At 46.5% G+C, this 21,050-nt stretch overlaps 1 protein-coding gene across 6 annotated transcripts in view; it reads right to left on the reverse strand.

Annotated features, from left to right (window-relative positions):
• Positions 1-1,529: 1,529 nt before the first annotated feature.
• The window catches only part of LOC118219852 (KN motif and ankyrin repeat domain-containing protein 2-like), a 33,519-nt gene continuing 13,998 nt past the window's right edge, over positions 1,530-21,050 (reverse strand). For 4 of the 6 annotated variants that reach the window (XM_035403327.1, XM_035403326.1, XM_035403329.1 and 1 more), the window contains 12 exons: positions 19,923-20,007; positions 18,400-19,809; positions 17,513-17,719; positions 16,373-16,478; positions 14,859-15,209; positions 11,290-11,377; positions 7,991-8,210; positions 7,493-7,635; positions 7,111-7,311; positions 5,835-5,933; positions 3,376-3,431; positions 1,530-2,358 (listed from right to left, as the gene is read on the reverse strand). In XM_035403327.1, coding sequence (XP_035259218.1) covers positions 2,346-2,358; positions 3,376-3,431; positions 5,835-5,933; positions 7,111-7,311; positions 7,493-7,635; positions 7,991-8,210; positions 11,290-11,377; positions 14,859-15,209; positions 16,373-16,478; positions 17,513-17,719; positions 18,400-19,809; positions 19,923-19,959 — 2,931 coding nt within the window. In that variant the 5' untranslated portion in view covers positions 19,960-20,007 and the 3' untranslated portion in view covers positions 1,530-2,345. Of the gene's footprint in view, positions 2,359-3,375; positions 3,432-5,834; positions 5,934-7,110; positions 7,312-7,492; positions 7,636-7,990; positions 8,211-11,289; positions 11,378-14,858; positions 15,210-16,372; positions 16,479-17,512; positions 17,720-18,399; positions 19,810-19,922; positions 20,008-20,239; positions 20,306-21,050 lie in introns of those variants that run through there. The other 2 variants (XM_035403332.1, XM_035403330.1) reach the window with 2 other exon arrangements.

The following is a 21,050-nucleotide window of genomic DNA, read 5'->3' on the forward strand; positions in this document are numbered from 1 at the left end:
AAGAAAACACCTAAATTCACAAACATCCCTTGGATGGATACGGCATAACAGGGCCAAAGAAAATTTTGAATTCAAATTGATCTAGGTTCTCTGACAGAATGCAAATGCAACAGAAAATGATTACGAAGTTAAGAAAATCTGTGGAGGAAAAATACAACAAAAAACTAACCTCTAAAAAATAAAACATCTCTAATGTGGTAGTAGCTTTCTGTGTCATATCCTGAATCTCCTTAGAGAGCAAACGAGGTGTGGCTGGTGAGGGGTACGCTCTGCTGAGGAGAGTAGATGAGAGGATCTGGGAGTGGGGGAGGGATAGAGTGGGTGGACAAGATTTAGTGGAGCTCACTGCACCCCCCTGTCCCGTCTGCACGTCCTCCACAAGGGATGTGCAGAAAGAGACCTGCAGCTCAGATGCAAAGGGAAACACAGTGAATTAGGCACACTAATAAGTGGTAAATATGTTCTGATGTTCTAATTTACATGCGTATTTATGGGGCAAATACGTATATCTATTCTAATTATGCGAACATGAGGAAGAAAACATAAGACAAAGACGGAGAGAGAGAAATATATGGGGAGTATGCATAGGGAGAGGCAGTGTGTTCCACCTCCAGAATGGAACATTACTGCCTGTCTTTGCCCTTTCTGAATAATTCATGAGGCAGGCAGGGAGGGATTGAATCAGTGTGCGCGCATGCGTGTGTGTGTGTGTGTGTGTGTGTGTGTGACAGAGAGAGAGGGAGGTGGAGGAGGAAATGGAGAGTGAGGGAGGAGAGGGGAGGGGAGGAGAGAGGCAGAGGCCGTATTGTGGAGGAGGGTTCCACAGAGGCGTGGTCGCATCTGTATGTGCTGCAGCTGAGAGTCCCGGACTCGGCCTCCAGGGTTCCAAACCGGAACCGGGCTTCCATCAAACACCCGGCCGCAGCAGCTCCCAGTCCTGAGTCTGACCAATCAGGAAGCGGAATGAGTCCAGGGTGCACGCTGTCAGGCCTGTGCTGAGAGCGCCGCTGCAGGTCGGAGACCGGAGGAGTCTGCTCACTTTTAAACCTCTCTCGTTTTGTACGCGCCCGCTTTCATTCGATGTTTTACTTTGCTGATGCTGAAGTGAGTGTGTAGCTTTTGCTCCAGATTTTATTTTATTATTGTATGAATTTTTATCTTAACGCAATAACTATATATTTTATTGTATGTCTTGACCTGGGGAACAAACCCAAGGATTTTCCCAGTGGAAAAACCAGGAGATCACCACGTGACAAAATAACACTGGACGGTAAAAGAAACAGAAAACTACACACACGGCACACTCCATGCAAACAGAGTCCGAGCCGATCTGATTCATGGATGTCATTGTATAATTCATAAAGTATAATTGGATTCTTTTTCTGTTATTAGCCATTCTGAGTCCAGGGAAAATATCACCAGCGGTCTAATTAATGAGAGGTCACATTTTTACTACCCCACATGCTTCGCCATACCACTCTTCCGGCCCAAATTTGATCACAGCGTTTGAGAAAAGCAATACCTCCATACACAGGGAAAAGTACAAAACATTTATTTATCTTGGAGAAAAAGAACCAGGATGAACTGGAACAATTAGAAAAAATCATTATTAAGTGACAATTTCACATAATGCTTAGTTAACATTGGCTGTACCTTCAGATACATATTGGAGACTGAGACTACACAGAAGAGTATATAAAGTTATAGATAAATAACATAATATAAAAGAATATAAAACAGATATGTATTCAAAAGCTTGTGAATAAGAAAGGAATGTAAAAAGAACTTTCAAAATTTGCTTTCTTTATACAAATTTGCAGTTGTTCAAAAATATATCATATTGCTTAGATTCAAACATTCCACAATATGCATTTTTCAATAACTGAAAATGTACTGCTCAGGTTTAATAGATACCGCTCTTATTTTGATGTACACACAGCTCTTATTTTGACGTACATATTACGACAACCTGTACCTCACTTTTCTGCTTCCTGGTAAGGGCTAACAAGCTACTGCACCCTGAAGACTGGCAAAACACACTTACAGTTTAATTATCTCTACACTCTAAAACCCTTCCTTCCCATTTTCCAACGTTCCTCACTGTAACATTCCTCACTGTCTCGCTGAGCAGGAAACCTACACTTCACGTCCTTCAGAGGCCCAGCCGTAAAAAAAAGTAAGCATTTCAATTTTTTGACAAGATACAAGTGAGTGTCTTACATGACACATAACATGTTGTGGTGAAAATATTTTCCAAAATATTACTTATATTTTTATTGAGTGTTCCTTTTTGCGTAGGTGTCAGCGTAGCAGAATACAGGGTTCTTGAGATTAGGACCAGAGACTCATGGACACCCCCTACAGGAGACAAATGAATTGGCGGGTCTCAGGAAGGTATTGCTTCTTCAGCTAAAGCACAACTTTTTTTGCTCTTTGCCCTCTTAAATCCTGCAGACTTGCACTCCTACTGCACTCCTACACCCCCAAAAATGACCCCATGACCCCATAACGCTTTGTGCGCACCCACACACTGACACTACACAGACCTACTGACTGTAACACTCCTATAGACTCCACAATAATCCCTACACACAAACTATAATCTCAACATGCCGTACTAATCCCTACACACTTGCACTAATCCCATAAACACCTTCATTAACCCCACACCTTTCCACTAATCTCTATGCACTTCCACAACTCCCTGACTGGACTTATTATTACTATCTATCTGTACTGCGCTGAACTGGATTACATATAGAACAACACCAGGTCAAAACCTAGTATATGGCTGGATCAGCCGACCAATGGTGTAACTTCATCACTCAGTGACTCAGTCACAGACGTTCGCATTTATAGGGCTGGCCCCGCTGTTGCGGTCCACCCAAAAATACAAACATGGTCTTCCATTGTTTTTTTTTTTCAAAAAATGTCTTTCTGATTTTGATGTGCTCATTAATTAAGGCCAGAATCTGAAGAACGCATTCAGAATTTATGGCAGTTTTTGGGCAAATTTTTAACAATGTTTTTTTGGTAAGTAATACTTCCACAACATTAAGAAACCATTTCACTTAACAAGAGTGTGAGAGGAAAATATGTTCCAAGTGTGTATGCATGCAAACACAAACACACACGCATGCGCATGTGCACATGCCCACACACACAGGCAAGCGCGCACACATACACACACACATGGGCAAGTGCGCACACACAAACACACACACACACACACATATGGGCAAGCGCACACACGCAAACACACACACACACACACACACACACGGGCAAGTGCGCGCACACACACACACACACACGCGGGTGTGACAGTGCTGTGAGCAGGAGAGTGAGGCCTGATCCAAACTGAGCTGCAGTTACTTTCTGTCACCAGCAGGGGGAGGTGAAGTTCCCATTTGGTGGGCTTTTGGTGACACCTAAAGGGAGAAGGAGGAAGGACAGATGAGCCTTTATACAGAGCAGAGTGGTGAAAGGGAGCGGCAGACACTCCAGACCACAGGCACATTAGCACCACACTGGCTCATAATCCACATGATTACACGAGCACAAGTCGTCCACAATATGTCAATCCACACAATATGTCCACACTCTGTGTTTCTCTCTATACCACTCCTGAAGAATGAACTCCGTGTGAACTGAGTGTGTCTTTTCCTGTTACATCACCACCTCTTCTCCACTGTACCGTGTAAGAAAAAAAAGATTTACCTACACATTCTAAATGCGAGAGAAAACAGGATGAGAGAGAGAGAAAGGCAGTTGTGCTGACATCTGTTCCCACTACAGAAACATCTCCAGGACGTGGCCAGGTATGACTGAACAGTCCCTGCACATGTGCACGTGCGGCTCTGAGCTGCCAGCTCCGCAGTTTCAAATCTGCGTGGCTGCGCCGCGCGCTACAAACCGCCGCAGGAGACACGCCCGCTGCTACACCTCCCTCTCAAACACGGCGGCTGAGAAGCACGGCGCAGTCAGCGACCGGCTGTCTGCGGCGGGAAGATCAGAAAAACGGCCAATCACGCGCCTTAACAAACACCTTAACAAACATCTTTCCTTACCACACTGCCTCCTTCCTTTCTAGATACCAATCACCTCATGGACCACTCACTCAATCACACACTCAGTCATACACACACACACACACTCACTCACTCAATCAATCACACACTCAGTCACACACACACACACACACACACTCACTCACTCACTCAATCACACACTCAGTCACACACACACACACTCACTCACTCAATCAATCACACACTCAGTCACACACACACACTCACTCACTCAATCACACACTCAGTCACACACACACACACTCACTCACTCACACACACTCACTCGCTCACTCACTCACTCAGTCACACACGCACACTCACTCACTCAATCACACACTCAGTCACACACACTCAGTCACTCACTCACTCACTCACTCTCTCACACACACACTCACACACTCACTCACTCACTCATTCACACACACACACACACACACACTCACTCACTCATTCACACACACACACACACACACACTCACTCACTCACTCACTCACTCACTCACATACACACACACACACACACAGCTGTTTGTCTTCCGAGCATCTGGGCAACCGAGTCATTTATAAGAATGTGGGACGTGGCTTGGTCAGACAACGCGATCTAAAACCACTTCCTATAAACAAAACATTGCATTACGCACACAGAAACCAAGTATATGTGTATGAAACGTATCTGATGTGCTTACATTAACTGCTTAACTCGTACAGCTAACGCTGAAGAGTCGCTCAACTACAGTTGCATTTGGGCACATATAATGCTCACTAATGTGTGTTTCAATTCACACTAATGCGTCCACTAAATGTAACGTAATGCAGCGAAATATAAATATCATTGCTTGAGTATTACCGATGTTCACTGAGCCAAAGCAATGTCTGACCAGTGTATCAGAGAGCCACTCTGCTGTAAATCCCACAGTTTATTCACTCTAAGGCTTACTGCTTTATCTCTACTTTATGTATATACCTTCAACCATCTGCCTGCTTCTAAGTATATATACCCCAAAATATACCATAAAAATCTTCTCTAGATCCTGTTGAGTGTATATACCCTAACATTATGCTATAGATCCTGTTGAGTGTATAAACCCTAAAATTCTGCTCTAGATCCTACTGAGTGTATAAACCCTAAAATTCTGCTCTAGATCATGTTGAGACTGTATACCCTAAAATTCTGCTCTAAATCCTGCTGAGTGTATATACCCTAAAATTCTGCTCTAGATCGTGTTGAGTGTACACCATAAAATTCTGCCCTGGATCCTATTGAGAGTGTATATACCCTACAATTCTGCTCTAGATCCTGTTGAGTGTATGAACCCTAAAACAGGGGTGACATAGCTCAGGAGGTAAGACCGATTGTCTGGCAGTTGGAGGGTTGCCGGTTCAAAACCCGCCCTGGGCATTTCGAAGTGTCCTTGAGCAAGACACCTAACCCCTAACCCCTAACTGCTCTGGTGAATGAGAGGCATCAATTGTAAAGCGCTTTGGATAAAAGCGCTATATAAATGTGGTCCATTTACCATTTTACCATTTAAAATTCTGCTCTAGATCCTACTGAGTGTATAAACCCTAAAATTCTGCTCTAGATCATGTTGAGATTGTATACCCTAAAATTCTGCTCTAGATCCTGTTGAGTGTATATACCCTACAATTCTGCTATAGATCCTGTTGAGTGTATAAACCCTAAAATTCTGCTCTAGATCGTGTTGAGCGTATGCCCTAAAATGATGTCCTAGATCCCATTGAGAGTGTATGCACACTTACTGGGGAGGGGGGCTTGGCGAAGTTCAGGTGGGCGTACAGGAGCACAGCGATGTCATTCTGGCAGGCTTCCAGGGCGATGGAGAGGGCTGTGCTGCCGTCCTAGAACACAGGCACAAGTCCTTACCAAACGCACCAGAGGGCAAAGGTCACACAGTCAAAGTCCGACAGAGCCTGAGCCCGAGAACATGCGGACAAAATTACCAGACCTTCTCTGGAAAACATTAAGGGAGTATTTTTTCGGTGTTCTCTTTCATTTTGACAAACATGCAGAAACACAGGGTGGAGAGGCATTCGTGTCTGGACTCTGTCCATACTTGTCTTAAAACAAAATATTTGTCTTGACTTCAACAAAAGCAAGCGGAAAAGTACAGTTCAATTCATTGAACTTGCCAAACATTTTGTGAAGAAAAAGAAAGGGAGGGAGCTGCATCAGTGTTACTCAGCAGAGAGAGAAAGAGACTGAGAGGAACAGAGAGAGAGAGCGAGACCAAGTGAGAGACAGAGAAAAAGAGACAGATGTTTGGTATCTGATGTTTTACATGTTCCTCGCCATGCTTTGGCAATACCAAGGCACATTTCGTCATGCCAATAAAGCTCTTTGAATTTGAATTTTAGAGAGAGAGAGAGAGACATTTTGACATTTTGTATGCGTTATCTTCTAGATGTAGAATTTTATTTCTGTGGTCTGGATTTTATATTTACTCTGTTTATTGTAGTTAAATTGTTATTGCCTGTCTGTTATGTTTGTCACGTGAGTGTATGCTTTGGCAATGTAAGTGTACCCTTACCATGCCAATAAAGCTTATTGAATTGAATTGAATTGAATTGAATTGAGAGAGAGAGAGAGAGAGAGAGAGAGAGAGAGGCAGAGATGGGCTTTTTGACTTTTAATGCTCCATTATTTGAACATCATGGTCAGTTCATTACACTAAAATAAATTAAATAAATAAATGAAAAAAAGGAAAATAAAAATAAAAATAAATTAAGAAACAACCAAAAAACATCAAAAGGGAGAACAGCTCATATACCTTATAAAGCAAAGACATGTACCCCCCCTCATCCCCAACACAGATTGCTTCCCCAGCACACCAGGTTCTCTTGAACCCTTCAGAGTTTTTAACCATCTCTGCATGCGCATATTCTACTCGCAAGCGAGCTAAAACATAACATTTAAAAAGCAGCTCTGGGTCCACAGAACCAGATCCCCGTGCCTTGTTCCGCGGGTCACCCATACTGCCAGCTCGGCTGAGAGGCAGAGAGAGAGAAAGAGACTCACGTTATCGGTGATGGTGGCGTCGCAGCCGGGCACGGACAGGAGCTGGCGCACGATGTCCACGTGCCCGTGCTCGCAGGCGCACATGAGCGCGGTGGAGCCGTCCTCGTCCCGGACGTTCACCTGCGCCCCGCAGGACAGCAGCGCCCGCACCATGTCCCCCCGCCCGTGACTGACCGCCAGCATCAGCGCCGTCTGTCCCGCCTGCCAACACGCAGCCAATCGCAGGAGGGTTAGAACATTCCCATCCAATCAGAGAAGGAGAAGAAGAGTCACATGAATCAAATCCAATCAGAGGACAGATAGCATAATTCTATCCAATCGTAAGATAATGAATAGGTGAGAGACGGTCTGACTGACATTTGCGCAGAACATTAAGCGGTACCTGGCTGGCCTTGGCATTGACGTCTCCAGAGTGCAGCAGCTGCAGGATGGTGCGCAGATCGCTGTCCGAGTGGAACGCAGCCAGCGCAGTCAGCATGATGGCTGTGTATCCCGCCTTGTTCTGTTTATCTGCATTACACAGACCTGTGCAGAGAGAGGGGTTAGTGTATATCACACACACACACACAGCATACAGACACACACACACACAGTCTTTCTCTCTCTGCTTCTATTTGTCTTCATATTTATCTCTCTCTCCCTTACTCCCCCTCCCCCCCCTCCATCCCTTCCCCCCCTTTCTCTCCATCCCTCCCTCTGTCTCCCCCTCCCTCCTACCCCCTCTCTCTCTCCCTCCTGCCCCCTCTCTCTCCCTCCCCCCCTCCCCCTCCCCTCCCCCTTTCTCTCCATCCCTCCCTCTGTCTCCCCCTCCCTCCCACCCTCTCTCTCTCTTCCTCCAGCCCCCTCTCTCTCCCTCCCCCCCCCCCCCCCCCCCCCCCACCGGTGTCGAGCAGCTGTTTGACCACAGGGAAGTTGGAGTGGGACACGGTGTAGTGCAGGGCCGTGTTGCCGTTGCCGTCGGCCATGTTGACCACGAACTCCAGCAGCCGCGGGGAGACGGAGGCGAAGGCGTCCATGTAGGCCCTGACCACGCCCGTGTCCGCCGACCGGTGACAGGACACGCGCAGCCACTCCTGCAGCACCAGGCTGTACGCAGACTTCTGCAGGGGGGGGGGACAGGGAGGGGAAGAGAGAGAGGGGGGAAGGGAGAGAGGGAGGGAGAGGGATAGAGAGAGAAAAGTATGACATTGCACTATATTTTATATGCATTGCAATGTGCATTTACAAAGCTTTATACTGAAATATGCCACGCCAATAAAGCATTTTGAATCGAATTGAACCAAATTGAGAGAGAGACGTTAAATTACATTACATTTATTTGGCAGACACTTTGATCCAAAGCGACATACAATAAGTGCATACCGAAGGTCATTGGAACAACTAAAAAACACAGGGCCGATAAGGGACAACACTCATTATGAGAGAGACAGATGGAGAGAGAGAGAGAGAAAGAGAAACAGGGAGAGTGCGAGAGAGGGGGAGGGAGAGAGAGAGAGAGACAGGGGGAGATGTGTTCAAAATGTGGTTACTCAGCAAGTTCAAAATATAGTTACTTATGAATCACTTCAGCACAGTTATCAGACCAAAAAACAGACAAAATTAAAAAAAGTATATATACTTTTTAATGAGGTCATGGGCCCTGTTTCACAAAGCAGAATTACTAAATAAATATTACAAAATAAATATCATAATGATCAAATCATTAATTCTAATAATTAATTCAGTCTAATAAATAATTATCAACACCCATATGCCACTCTTACTAATTACTACACAGCAAAATGTTCAGTGTCAACGTTAAATACACTCTGACAGAGTAAATCTGATCCCTCCTTGACTCATAAACTGTGTTAGAGTAAAATTAACACTAAAACTTGTATTGTGCGCGGTAACAGAACAATCCAATTTACACACAGGCTTTCACTGGTTGTTGATACACAATAAGGGGAAAGGCAAACCTGCGCTCCTGTGAATTAGCCTCTGCCATCATGAAAAGGAAAGAACTACAGTCACACACATTTAGGAGACACGCACAAGCCACAGGCTATTTTCATGAATCACAAATCATGTGACTTGTGTTTTTTTTTTTTTTTTTGTGTGTGTTCCAAACCCACAATGTTGTTATTGTGAGATCATTGAAGCAAGGGTGCGACAGGAAGGGGAGAAGGAGAGGAAGAGAGAAAAAAATAAAACGTGAGGGAGGAAAGGAGGAAGAGCACAGAGCAAAAGAAATAAACGGCAACAGAGAGAAAATTAAAAAGGAGAGAGATAGTCAGAAAGAGAGAAAATGGGGAAAACAAGAGGAGAAAGACAGACAGAGGGGGAGAGAGTTAAAAAGAGAAAGAGAGGGAGGGAGTGAAGGATGGATATACATATAAAATGCCTGCCTGCTGCCTCTGCATAGCTCCACACATCAGTAACGGATCTATAGGCCTGCAAGGCCTTGCTGTGACTAACAGTCCCCATGTTAAAAGCAGACACATAATTTCAGTTCTGCACCCCCACAGAGACCACACCAGCACCAGGGACGAGGCAGAGGTCCCTGACGCTGGCCTCCCTCCGAGCAGTGATCTGCCACTCTGGCCTGAGAGGCTCAGAGAAATCATATTTCACAGATATGTATATGCTTATTTACCTTATCTCTTCCCCCCTCCCTGCAAGTTCAGTTCATTAGAACTGATTCAGATTGACGACCGCATGGCCGCTACCTGATTCAGTGCTGAATTAATGGGATTCTCACATTCAAACCTCTACTCACACTTATCAGAAATAAAATAACACTTAGAAAACACTTTAAAAAAAACAGACTGACCTCAAAACGCTAGTCTGAATGAAAGCGAACTCAAGACAACCTGTTATTATGTTGAAGAAGATAAAAATATTATTAACGCCATAATTACGTAGAAAATGTTCATGGTAAAATCAACTCTAAAGGATATTGAGTTGGAGGAGGACATTATTATTATTATTATTATTATTATTATTATTATTATTATTATTATTATTATTATTATAACAATGTATTCTTTTTTTATTTCATTACTATCACATTTTGATACAATTTTTACAATGTTTAACCATGGTCATTATTATAGATAAAGATTTACAGGTGCATTTTCGCGAGTGTCTCGCGCTAACATGGCACAGCTGCGTCCTCTGCGGTCGGCACGGCAACTACGCGTGGTGGGAAGAGCTGCAAAGCTGCATCTCTGTTTATGCTCCGGAAATATCTACGCGCGCGTGCCACCAACCGCTATCTGCAGGAGCGGGCGGAAGAAAGACCCGGTGCCAGAAATAGAACGGCACGATAACAGATTCTATGCACATCGCACCGGCTGAATTAGTCTAGAAAAAAAAAAAAAAAAATTAATTCACTGTGAACGACGAGTGAAACCAGCTCTGAGGGCACTCTGTTAGTTTCGGTTAGAGCACAAAACTGTAACACGGAAACGCGTTTTAAAAGCCAGCTCTTCCTCAGAGGCATACCTGCATCCATAATTTAGCGTAGGGGCTTCTAAGGTTTAATCTGGGAAAGTGTTTTTTTTTTCCACGTTTGACGTCACGTTACTATACACAGTCATGTGCCAGGCTGCTGTAATGTTTGCTTCCACATGGACCACTTCTTCCTTGAAAAAGCGTTCTGTCCATTGGGTCTGGAAAGCTCTGATTTACAGAACATCAGAGGGTCACATAATACCAGGGTGTGCCCCCTGACAGAGTCCTCGTGAGGCTCTAAAAACCTGATGTGGTCTCAGAAAGCATGTTTGTCTCGTACTGTGTTCAGTGTGTACAGTGTGCGCAGTATGTTTAGTGTGGGTACTGCGTTCAATGTGTGCAGTGTATGCAGTATATACAGTGTGTTCAGTGTGCGCAGTATGTTTAGTGTGGGCAGTGTGTTCAATGTGTGCATTGTGTTCAGTGTTTGCAGCGTATGCAGTATATGCAGTGCGTTCAGTGTGTTCAGTGTGTACAGTGTGTTCAGTGTGCGCAGTATGTTTAGTGTGGACAGTGTGTTCAATGTGTGCAGTGTGTTCACTGTGTGCAGTGTGTTCAGTGTGTGCAGTGTATGCAGTATATACAGTGCGTTCAGTGTGTTCAGTGTTTGCAGTGTATGCAGTATATGCAGTGTGTTCAGTGTTTTCAGCGTGTCCGGTGTGTGAAAGAAGGCGAGGAGCATACCGCCTCCTGCTGGCTGAAGAGAGCAGGTTCGCCCACGGCCTTCTGCAGCGAGTGCAGGGCCGCCATCATGCTGTCACTCAGCTGCAGCCTGGAGGACAGACACAGGAGAGAATCAAATCAAACTCCAGCTTTCTTACTGTAAAACACCCAGCCGCACTGTATCAAACACCAGCTTTCTTACTGTAAAACACCCAGCCACACTGTATCAAACACCAGCTTTCTTACTGTAAAACACCCAGCGACACTGTATCAAACACCAGCTTTCTTACTGTAAAACACCCAGCTGCACTGTATCAAACATCAGCTTTCTTACTGTAAAACACCCAGCCACACTGTATCAAACACCAGCTTTCTTACTGTAAAACACCCAGCTGCACTGTATCAAACACCAGCTTTCTTACTGTAAAACACCCAGCCACACTGTATCAAATACCAGCTTTCTTACTGTAAAACACCCAGCCGCACTGTATCAAACACCAGCTTTCTTACTGTAAAACAACCAGCCACACTGTATCAAACACCATCTTTCTTACTGTAAAACACCCAACCACACTGTATCAAACACCAGCTTTCTTACTGTAAAACACCCAGCGACACTGTATCAAACACCAGCTTTCTCACTGTAAAACACCCAGCCACACTGTATCAAATACCAGCTTTCTTACTGTAAAACACCCAGCCACATTGTATCAAATACCAGCTTTCTTACTGTAAAACACCCAGCCACACTGCATCAAACACCAGCTTTCTTACTGTAAAACACCCAGCCACACTGTATCAAATACCAGCTTTCTTACTGTAAAACAACCAGCCACACTGTATCAAACACCAGCTTTCTTACTGTAAAACACCCAACCACACTGTATCAAACACCAGCTTTCTTACTGTAAAACACCCAGCGACACTGTATCAAACACCAGCTTTCTCACTGTAAAACACCCAGCCACACTGTATCAAATACCAGCTTTCTTACTGTAAAACACCCAGCCACACTGTATCAAACACCAGCTTTCTTACTGTAAAACACCCAGCCACACTGTATCAAACACCAGCTTTCTCACTGTAAAACACCCAGCCACACTGTATCAAATACCAGCTTTCTTACTGTAAAACACCCAACCACACTGTATCAAACACCAGCTTTCTTACTGTAAAACACCCAGCCACACTGTATCAAATACCAGCTTTCTTACTGTAAAACAACCAGCCACACTGTATCAAACACCATCTTTCTTACTGTAAAACACCCAACCACACTGTATCAAACACCAGCTTTCTTACTGTAAAACACCCAGCCGCACTGTATCAAACACCAGCTTTCTTACTGTAAAACACACAACTTCACTGTATCAAACACCAGCTTTCTTACTGTAAAACACACAACTTCACTGTATCAAACACCAGCTTTCTTACTGCAAAACACCCAGCCGCACTGTATCAAACACCAGCTTTCTTACTGCAAAACACCCAGCCGCACTGTATCAAACACCAGCTTTCTTACCGTAAAACACCCAACCACACTGTATCAAACACCAGCTTTCTTACTGTAAAACAACCAGCCACACTGTATCAAACACCAGCTTTCTTACTGTAAAACAACCAGCCACACTGTATCAAACACCAGCTTTCTTACTGTAAAACACCCAACCACACTGTATCAAACACCAGCTTTCTTACTGTAAAACACACAACTTCACTGTATCAAACACCAGCTTTCTTACTGTAAAACACCCAGCTGCACTGTATCAAACACCAGCTTTCTTACTGTAAAACACCCAGCTGCACTGTATCAAACACCAGCTTTCTTACTGTAAAACACCCAACCACACTGTATCAAACATCAGCTTTCTTACTGTAAAACACCCAACCACACTGTATCAAACACCAGCTTTCTTACTGTAAAACACCCAGCCACACTGTATCAAATACCAGCTTTCTTACTGTAAAACACCCAGCTGCACTGTATCAAACACCAGCTTTCTTACTGTAAAACACCCAGCTGCACTGTATCAAACACCAGCTTTCTTACTGTAAAACACCCAACCACACTGTATCAAACATCAGCTTTCTTACTGTAAAACACCCAACCACACCGTATCAAACATCAGCTTTCTTACTGTAAAACACCCAACCACACTGTATCAAACTCCAGGTTTCTTACTGTAAAACACCCAGCCACACCGTATCAAACACCAGCTTTCTTACTGTAAAACACACAACTTCACTGTATCAAACACCAGCTTTCTCACTGTAAAACACCCAGCTGCACTGTATCAAACACCAGCTTTCTTACTGTAAAACACACAACTGCACTGTATCAAACACTAGCTTTCTTACTGTAAAACACCCAACCACACTGTATCAAACACCAGCTTTCTTACTGTAAAACACACAACTTCACTGTATCAAACACCAGCTTTCTTACTGTAAAACACCCAGCTGCACTGTATCAAACACCAGCTTTCTTACTGTAAAACACCCAGCTGCACTGTATCAAACACCAGCTTTCTTACTGTAAAACACCCAACCACACTGTATCAAACATCAGCTTTCTTACTGTAAAACACCCAACCACACTGTATCAAACACCAGCTTTCTTACTGTAAAACACCCAGCCACACTGTATCAAATACCAGCTTTCTTACTGTAAAACACCCAGCTGCACTGTATCAAACACCAGCTTTCTTACTGTAAAACACCCAGCTGCACTGTATCAAACACCAGCTTTCTTACTGTAAAACACCCAACCACACTGTATCAAACATCAGCTTTCTTACTGTAAAACACCCAACCACACCGTATCAAACATCAGCTTTCTTACTGTAAAACACCCAACCACACTGTATCAAACTCCAGGTTTCTTACTGTAAAACACCCAGCCACACCGTATCAAACACCAGCTTTCTTACTGTAAAACACACAACTTCACTGTATCAAACACCAGCTTTCTCACTGTAAAACACCCAGCTGCACTGTATCAAACACCAGCTTTCTTACTGCAAAACACCCAGCCGCACTGTATCAAATACCAGCTTTCTTACTGTAAAACACCCAGCTGCACTGTATCAAACACCAGCTTTCTTACTGTAAAACACCCAGCCACACTGTATCAAACACCAGCTTTCTTACTGTAAAACACACAACTTCACTGTATCAAACACCAGCTTTCTTACTGTAAAACACCCAGCTGCACTGTATCAAACACCAGCTTTCTTACTGTAAAACACCCACCCACACTGTATCAAACACCAGCTTTCTTACTGTAAAACACCCAGCTGCACTGTATCAAACACCAGCTTTCTTACTGTAAAACACCCAGCTGCACTGTATCAAACACCAGCTTTCTTACTGTAAAACACACAACTGCACTGTATCAAACACTAGCTTTCTTACTGTAAAACACCCAGCCACATTGTAACAAACATCAGCTTTCTTACTGTAAAACACCCAGCCACACTGTAACAAACACCAGCTTTCTCACAGTAAAACACACGACTGCACTGTATCAAATATGTGCTCTGTATGGAGGCCCATCGTAGACCAGCATGTCCCCTCCTGGTGTCCTTTACCTGGCTTCCTGAGAGGCGCATGGTCCGGAGCTGCCTTTCCCAGACACCTGCTCCTGGGTCTTGAGGGGTGATTGGGGGACAACCTGTTTGGGGGCGGAGACAACGGACGGCGATCCAGCAACGTCCCGTTTGGGGGCGGAGGCGGTGAGTGGTAATTGGTTGGCATTCGGTTTGGGGGCGGAGCCGGTGGACAGTGATCGGGTGGCTCCCTGCTTGGCAGCTGATTGGTCAGCGGAGGGACGGTGCGTGGGGGTTTCAGGGAGCCTCTCTCTGGCCTCGTGATATTCACTGGCATCGCTTTCCTCATCAGAGCTCTCACTGCTGCTGTCCTCCGAGGAAGAGGACTCATACCTGCACAGTGAGATACGACACCTGGGATTCAATACTCACACCCGGGATTCAATACTCACACCCGGGATTTAATACTCACACCCGGGATTCAATACTCACACCCGGGATTCAATACTCACACCCGGGATTCAATACTCACACCCTGGATTCAACACTCACACATGAGAATCAACACTCACACCCAGGTTTCAACACTCACACCTGCGATTCAATACTCACAACCGCGATTAAACACTCACTACCGTGATTCAATACTCACACCCGTAATTCAACACTCACACCTGCGATTCAATATTCACACCCTGGATTCAACACTTACACATGAGAATCAACACTCACACCCAGGATTCAATACTCACACCTGTGATTCAACAGTCACACCCGGCATTCAATACTCACACCCTGGATTCAATACACACACATGCAATTCAACACTCACACCCGCAATTCAATACTCACACCTGCAATTCAATACTCACACCCGCAATACAATACTCACACCTGCGATTCAATACTCACACCTGCGATTCAACACTCACACATGAGAACACACACCCAGGATTCAATACTCACACCTGCGATTCAATACTCACACCCTCGATTCAACATTCACACATGAGAATCAACACTCACACCCAGGATTCAATACTCACACCTGTGATTCAACAGTCACACCCGGCATTCAATACTCACACCCTGGATTCAACATTCACACCTGTGATTCAACAGTCACACCCGGGATTCAATACTCACACCCTGGATTCAATACTCACACCTGCAATTCAACACTCACACCCGGGATTTAACACTCACACCATGTACTGAACCCACACACCGAATTTAACATTGACACCCAGGATTTAACACTCATATCCTCTACTGAACACTGACACTCTCTAATTAAAACTCACACCCGTTACCTGCACATCTCATCCTGAACACACAATGACTCATTAATGACATTTGCTTTATATCAGCTGAATGAGTGGTATTCTCCCATCAGTCAGCCATTACACGTGTGCATTTCAGTGGAACACACGTGTAAAATGTAAAGCACGCATTATGCTCAGTTGAAGGTGCTCTGGAAGACTGGGACAGAAAGCCGGTGTGTATGTGTTGTAAGGAAACCATACCCTCACACACTCTGCAGTACACGCACTCACCCTGTGGGGGCGCTGCTGAGCTGTCGGTTCTGCTTGGCGGTGAGAGGAACAGATTGGCTCTCTGCCTCGTGTTCCAACACAGGCCACAGGGGGCGCTGTGGCACAGCTGTGGATGAAGAGAAAAGAGGATGAGGAAGGTGGAATCAGGATGGTGAGACAGAATCACCGACTCAAAGATGAACAGAATATTAGGCAGCAGAGTCCTCAAAAAAAACATTCTAACTCTAGACGCTAACAGGCAAAAAGTTCATTTAAATAAAGCAATGTAAAAATTATAAAAAATAAAAATAAAACTGAATTGAAACCAACAAGGGTGAAAAAGAGAATGAGTCAGATAAAGAAAGGATGAATCAGAAAGTGAAGGAGACAGAGAGAGAGACAGAGAGAGAGATGGGAGAGACAATAAAATACTTCAACAGAAACTCTTTCCTCGGTACGAACACATTTGTTTGTAAATATTGCGCTTTCGTTTGTTAGTCTGTGTGTGGGTGAGTTCTCCGGTTCATCATCAGGCCGGCAGCTTCCATCGCTGTTTGACAAAGACGCGGGTGGCTATTCACCAGTGGAGACTCGCTCTTCGGATTTGCTGTGAGCTTGTGAATCGTGATTACGTTGTGGATTTTGTGCGTTTGACCTCTTGTCCAGCCTTTCTAGTTTGTTTGCTATGTAGAGTAACTCCTGTTAGTTAGGGTAATCTTATTTGGATTGCAAATCCTTCTGTTGGGACACTATTTCGTTATTTAGCTTTATTGTTTTTCATTTGTTGTTTCTGAAGGTGAGTTTGGGTGGAATTTTAAGTCTTAGTGGTGGTTACTAAGACTGGACTCTTGATCTCAGTCCGCTGACTCAGTGTCCCAAAGTTCAGCATTGAAAGCTTTGAAACACTAAATAGGCTTTAGTTTACTTTTGGTGAGTTAGTTAGAGACTGGAGTTGCTCGCCCATTTGCAGTCACCATTTCCCTTTCATTACCTTTCTCCTTTATTTGTTTTTATGGTCTGACCAGGTCTAGACCAGGTCATGACACAATGAAAAAATAAACACAAGAGATGATAAGGTTTGACCTTCCAAAAAAAACTCAACAGCAAAAAAAATGAGAGAGAGAGCAAGAGAGATGCCACTCTCCCCATTCGACCCCTAACCTGGCTGTGACCTGCTTGTGGGTGATTGGCCACCTGTCTGCGGTGACCTCTCCCTCTGTGACGCCCCTCTGCTGGACTTCAGCTCCACAGTGTCCAGCTTCTCCACTACAGGGCCGGAAACAGGCAAAGATCTGGACACCTCACTCCTGTGAAGGACCCCTTGCACCTGCCTGGAGCAGACAGTGAGAGGAAGTGCAGAGGCAGATTCTTAGAGGAGAGAGAGAGAGAGTAAGAGATGGAGAGACCGACAAACACCAGGTTAATTAAAACAACCTCGTTTTTTATCTTTCCTCCATATTTACAGGAAAATCCAATTGATTTTTTTTCATGAAAGTCCTAGCCAAGCAGGTAGAATCAGTTCAAATGAATTCCAACTGAAGAATCACCACGGTAACCCCAGAATGCTGCGGAAACTGTTTACTCTGGAAAGGAGAGTGACACTAAAGAGGCTGGCTAAGCCAGTTACTGAACGCCACCAGCAGGGGGAGCCGGCTCTACTCTTGCATGTGATATGAAAAATCTACTTCAGTGTGGGTGAAAGCTGTAGGAAGGCTGTGAACAGGCCATGGCTGAGTGATAACGTGTTAATAATTGGCATTAATTCATGGCAAGCCCTAATTCAGCTTTGAAATGTGAGGATCAGTGTCTACCTGCTTCTGTAATATGAAATGACTTGAATTTATTTCTTGAGATTCACAAGGATATTTCACAGTGAACACAATTTCCTTTGAACACTGAAAACCTGTTCCTGGAATGCTCATTTAGAGCTCAGGAGTGAAAGGGTTAAAAAGCTACAAAGGTACACACACACACACGCACACACACACACACACACACACACACGTACATACACATACACATAATCTCTAGTGACTGATTTCCCATACCTGTGGACCTGACAGCCTCCACCTGGCCATTCTCTATGGGCGGCGTGTGAGGGGGCGTGGCCAGGCCGGCCCCAGTGGGCGGGGCCGACGGGGACCTGCACTTCTCTGCTCGCATCAGCGCGGGCTGCTCTAGCGTGTACACCTGGACTCCCACATTCCTCTGCTCTGGCCGCTGAGGCTTCTGGGTAAAGCTGAGCACCGACTGCAGTCCCGGAGCCCCGCCCAGCAGCTCGCGCCAGCCCACGGTGGTGGCTCTGACAGCAGGCTCCGCCCTCAGGGGCGTGGCCTCTTTCTCTCTCTCCCTGGCCGCCTGCAGCTCCTGCAGGGTGGTCTCCAGCTGCCCCACCCGGCTCCTCAGGGCCTCCGCCTCCGGAAGCAGCCCCAGGTCCCGCTCCTCCACCCCCACGCCCACCTCCCGGCTCCGCCCCTCTGCCTCTGGGCCCACCCCCACAGACCGCACCTCCTTCGTTGCTTTCTCCAAGCTGGGGCTAGCAGGGGTTGGGGCGGGGCTAGTGGGTGTCTGGGTGGGGCTAGCAGGGGTTGGGGCGGGGCTAGTGGGTGTTTGGGCGGGGCTAGCGGGTGTCAGACCGGGGCTGGTCGGGGGCGGAGCCTCGTCCTCTGGGATGTGGATGTAGAGCTCCCCCCGCTGAGGGCGGGGCCTGCCCGGCCCCATGCTGGGGCCCAGGAACTTGTGGCTCTTGAGCTGGACGCTGAGCTGCCTCTTCTCCTCCTGCAGCACGGAGATCTTCACCTGCAGCACGGGGATGGTCTTCACCTGCTCCTCCAGCTCGCGGATCTTCCGCAAGGCCAGCGCCATCTGCTCGCGCACGTGATGCAGGTGGGCGGGGCTGGGCGAGACGGGCGTGGACAGGCCCGAGGAGCCGCCGCCCGGCCCCGCCCCCTGGGCGCGGCTGAGCGCCAGCCCGTGCGCGCTGGACAGGGAGGTGTTGGATCCCGCCACGCTGTTTCGCATGCTGCCCAGGTTGGAGAGCTTGCGCCCCTCCCTCTCCCGCTCCCTCTCCTCCTCCAGCCTCCGCCGCGCGTCCAGCAGCGTCTTCTCCACCCGCGCCGCGCTCACGCCGAACGCCGCGCCCGCCGCCGAGGGCCGGGCGCCGTGGTAACCGGGCACGCAGCAGGAGTAGGACGACTGGCGGCTGTCGGCGCTGGCGTTGGAGCACAGCGACTCGGTGGAGGTCCACCAGGACCCCGTGTAGCCGTATCCGCCGCGCGGCAGCGAGCCGAAGCGCGGTCGCCGTGGCGCTGGCGCCCGCCGGACGGTGTTGCCCTTCTCGATGTCGTTCACGTACTTCAGGAAGTCCAGGTCCAGCCGGTAGCCGTACGGGGTCTCCACTGAATACGGCACGTTCTCTTTGCCCAGGAAGGAGGGGCCGGGGGCGGGGTTAGACTTCCCTGTGGGAGAGAGTGGGGCATTGGGGAAAAATATAGGGCAGAGCAGTAAGAATATTATTGGGGGGTGTGGGGGGGGGCGGTGGCAGTAGAAATAACAGTGGCAGTTGATGTACCTGGGAAGTTGGAATCCATCTGCAGCACCTGGGCCATGTTGAGCGTCTGTGGTGGGCAGTCACTTCCTCGCCTGTAAAATCTTACCTGGAAAACAGAAACACAATCCCTTTAGAAACACTGCAACAGTACCTGACAGAAGCACACATTCACCAACAGTACTACACACAGTTTCAGTGTAATACACTAATCTACAGTATTAAATACAGAGTCAGTCAGTGTAAAGCACTCACTAACAGTATTAAACACACCAACAGCCTTAGACACTGTGTGACTAGCGCATTCAGAAAGAGTTTCACCCAGAAACACAGTCACTTACAGTAAGGCAGCAGGGCAGCAGAGTGACATCATACTCATGGAATCTGGGGTGAGCAGGAGTGTGGGACAGAGGGATAGAGGGAGGAGGAGGAGGAGTGTGAGATAATGTGGAAAGAGAATCCGAGTGCGAAAGGGGGGTGGGGTGGGGCCGGCCGTGGTCGGGGTGGGAGGCCCGGTAACGTCCTCGGCTCCCTCCTTCCAAAAAGTCAGCAGCTTTCGCATGGCGACCCGAGTCCAGAGACCGAAGGCTATGGGGCTTCGCCCCGTCTTCTGTAAACAGCTCTGTCTGTCCCAGGGAGCCCTCGCCAGACACCCACTACAGCCACTTAAAGCCCGTCCCAGAACCAAAGCTTTAAATCCCACCCCCCACTTACAGGGGGCTTTGTATGAGCGGGGTGGGGGGGATTGGGACTAGCCCTAAGGCATGGGGGGAGGAGGGGGGTACAGGGAGGGGGGGGGGGTGAAGGAGGGAATAATGCAGTGTGGGGATTTCACAGTGTTTGGTAAAGTAATGGATACCTTCTCCACGCATGCCTGTTCAAAACGAAGGCCAAAGACTCTCTCTCTCTCCAAGGGGATATGAGATGAATTTGTTTTATATTAGCTGTAATAAATCCCCCATTAAAAAACAGATCCAAACTGCCCTGAGAATTACAGGCTCTTATGATCTTCTTTTCCTTTCCAAATAAAAAAAAAGAAAGAAATTGGGCAAGGTTTTCGACATCTGCATGAAGCAGTGAGTTTGAGACAGCAAAAACACGTCGCATGAAAAAAAAGAACTGATAACTACTTTTGAATATATTATGAATATA

The sequence above is a fragment of the Anguilla anguilla genome, chromosome 2 (assembly GCF_013347855.1).
Source record: "Anguilla anguilla isolate fAngAng1 chromosome 2, fAngAng1.pri, whole genome shotgun sequence".
Taxonomy (NCBI): domain Eukaryota; kingdom Metazoa; phylum Chordata; class Actinopteri; order Anguilliformes; family Anguillidae; genus Anguilla; species Anguilla anguilla.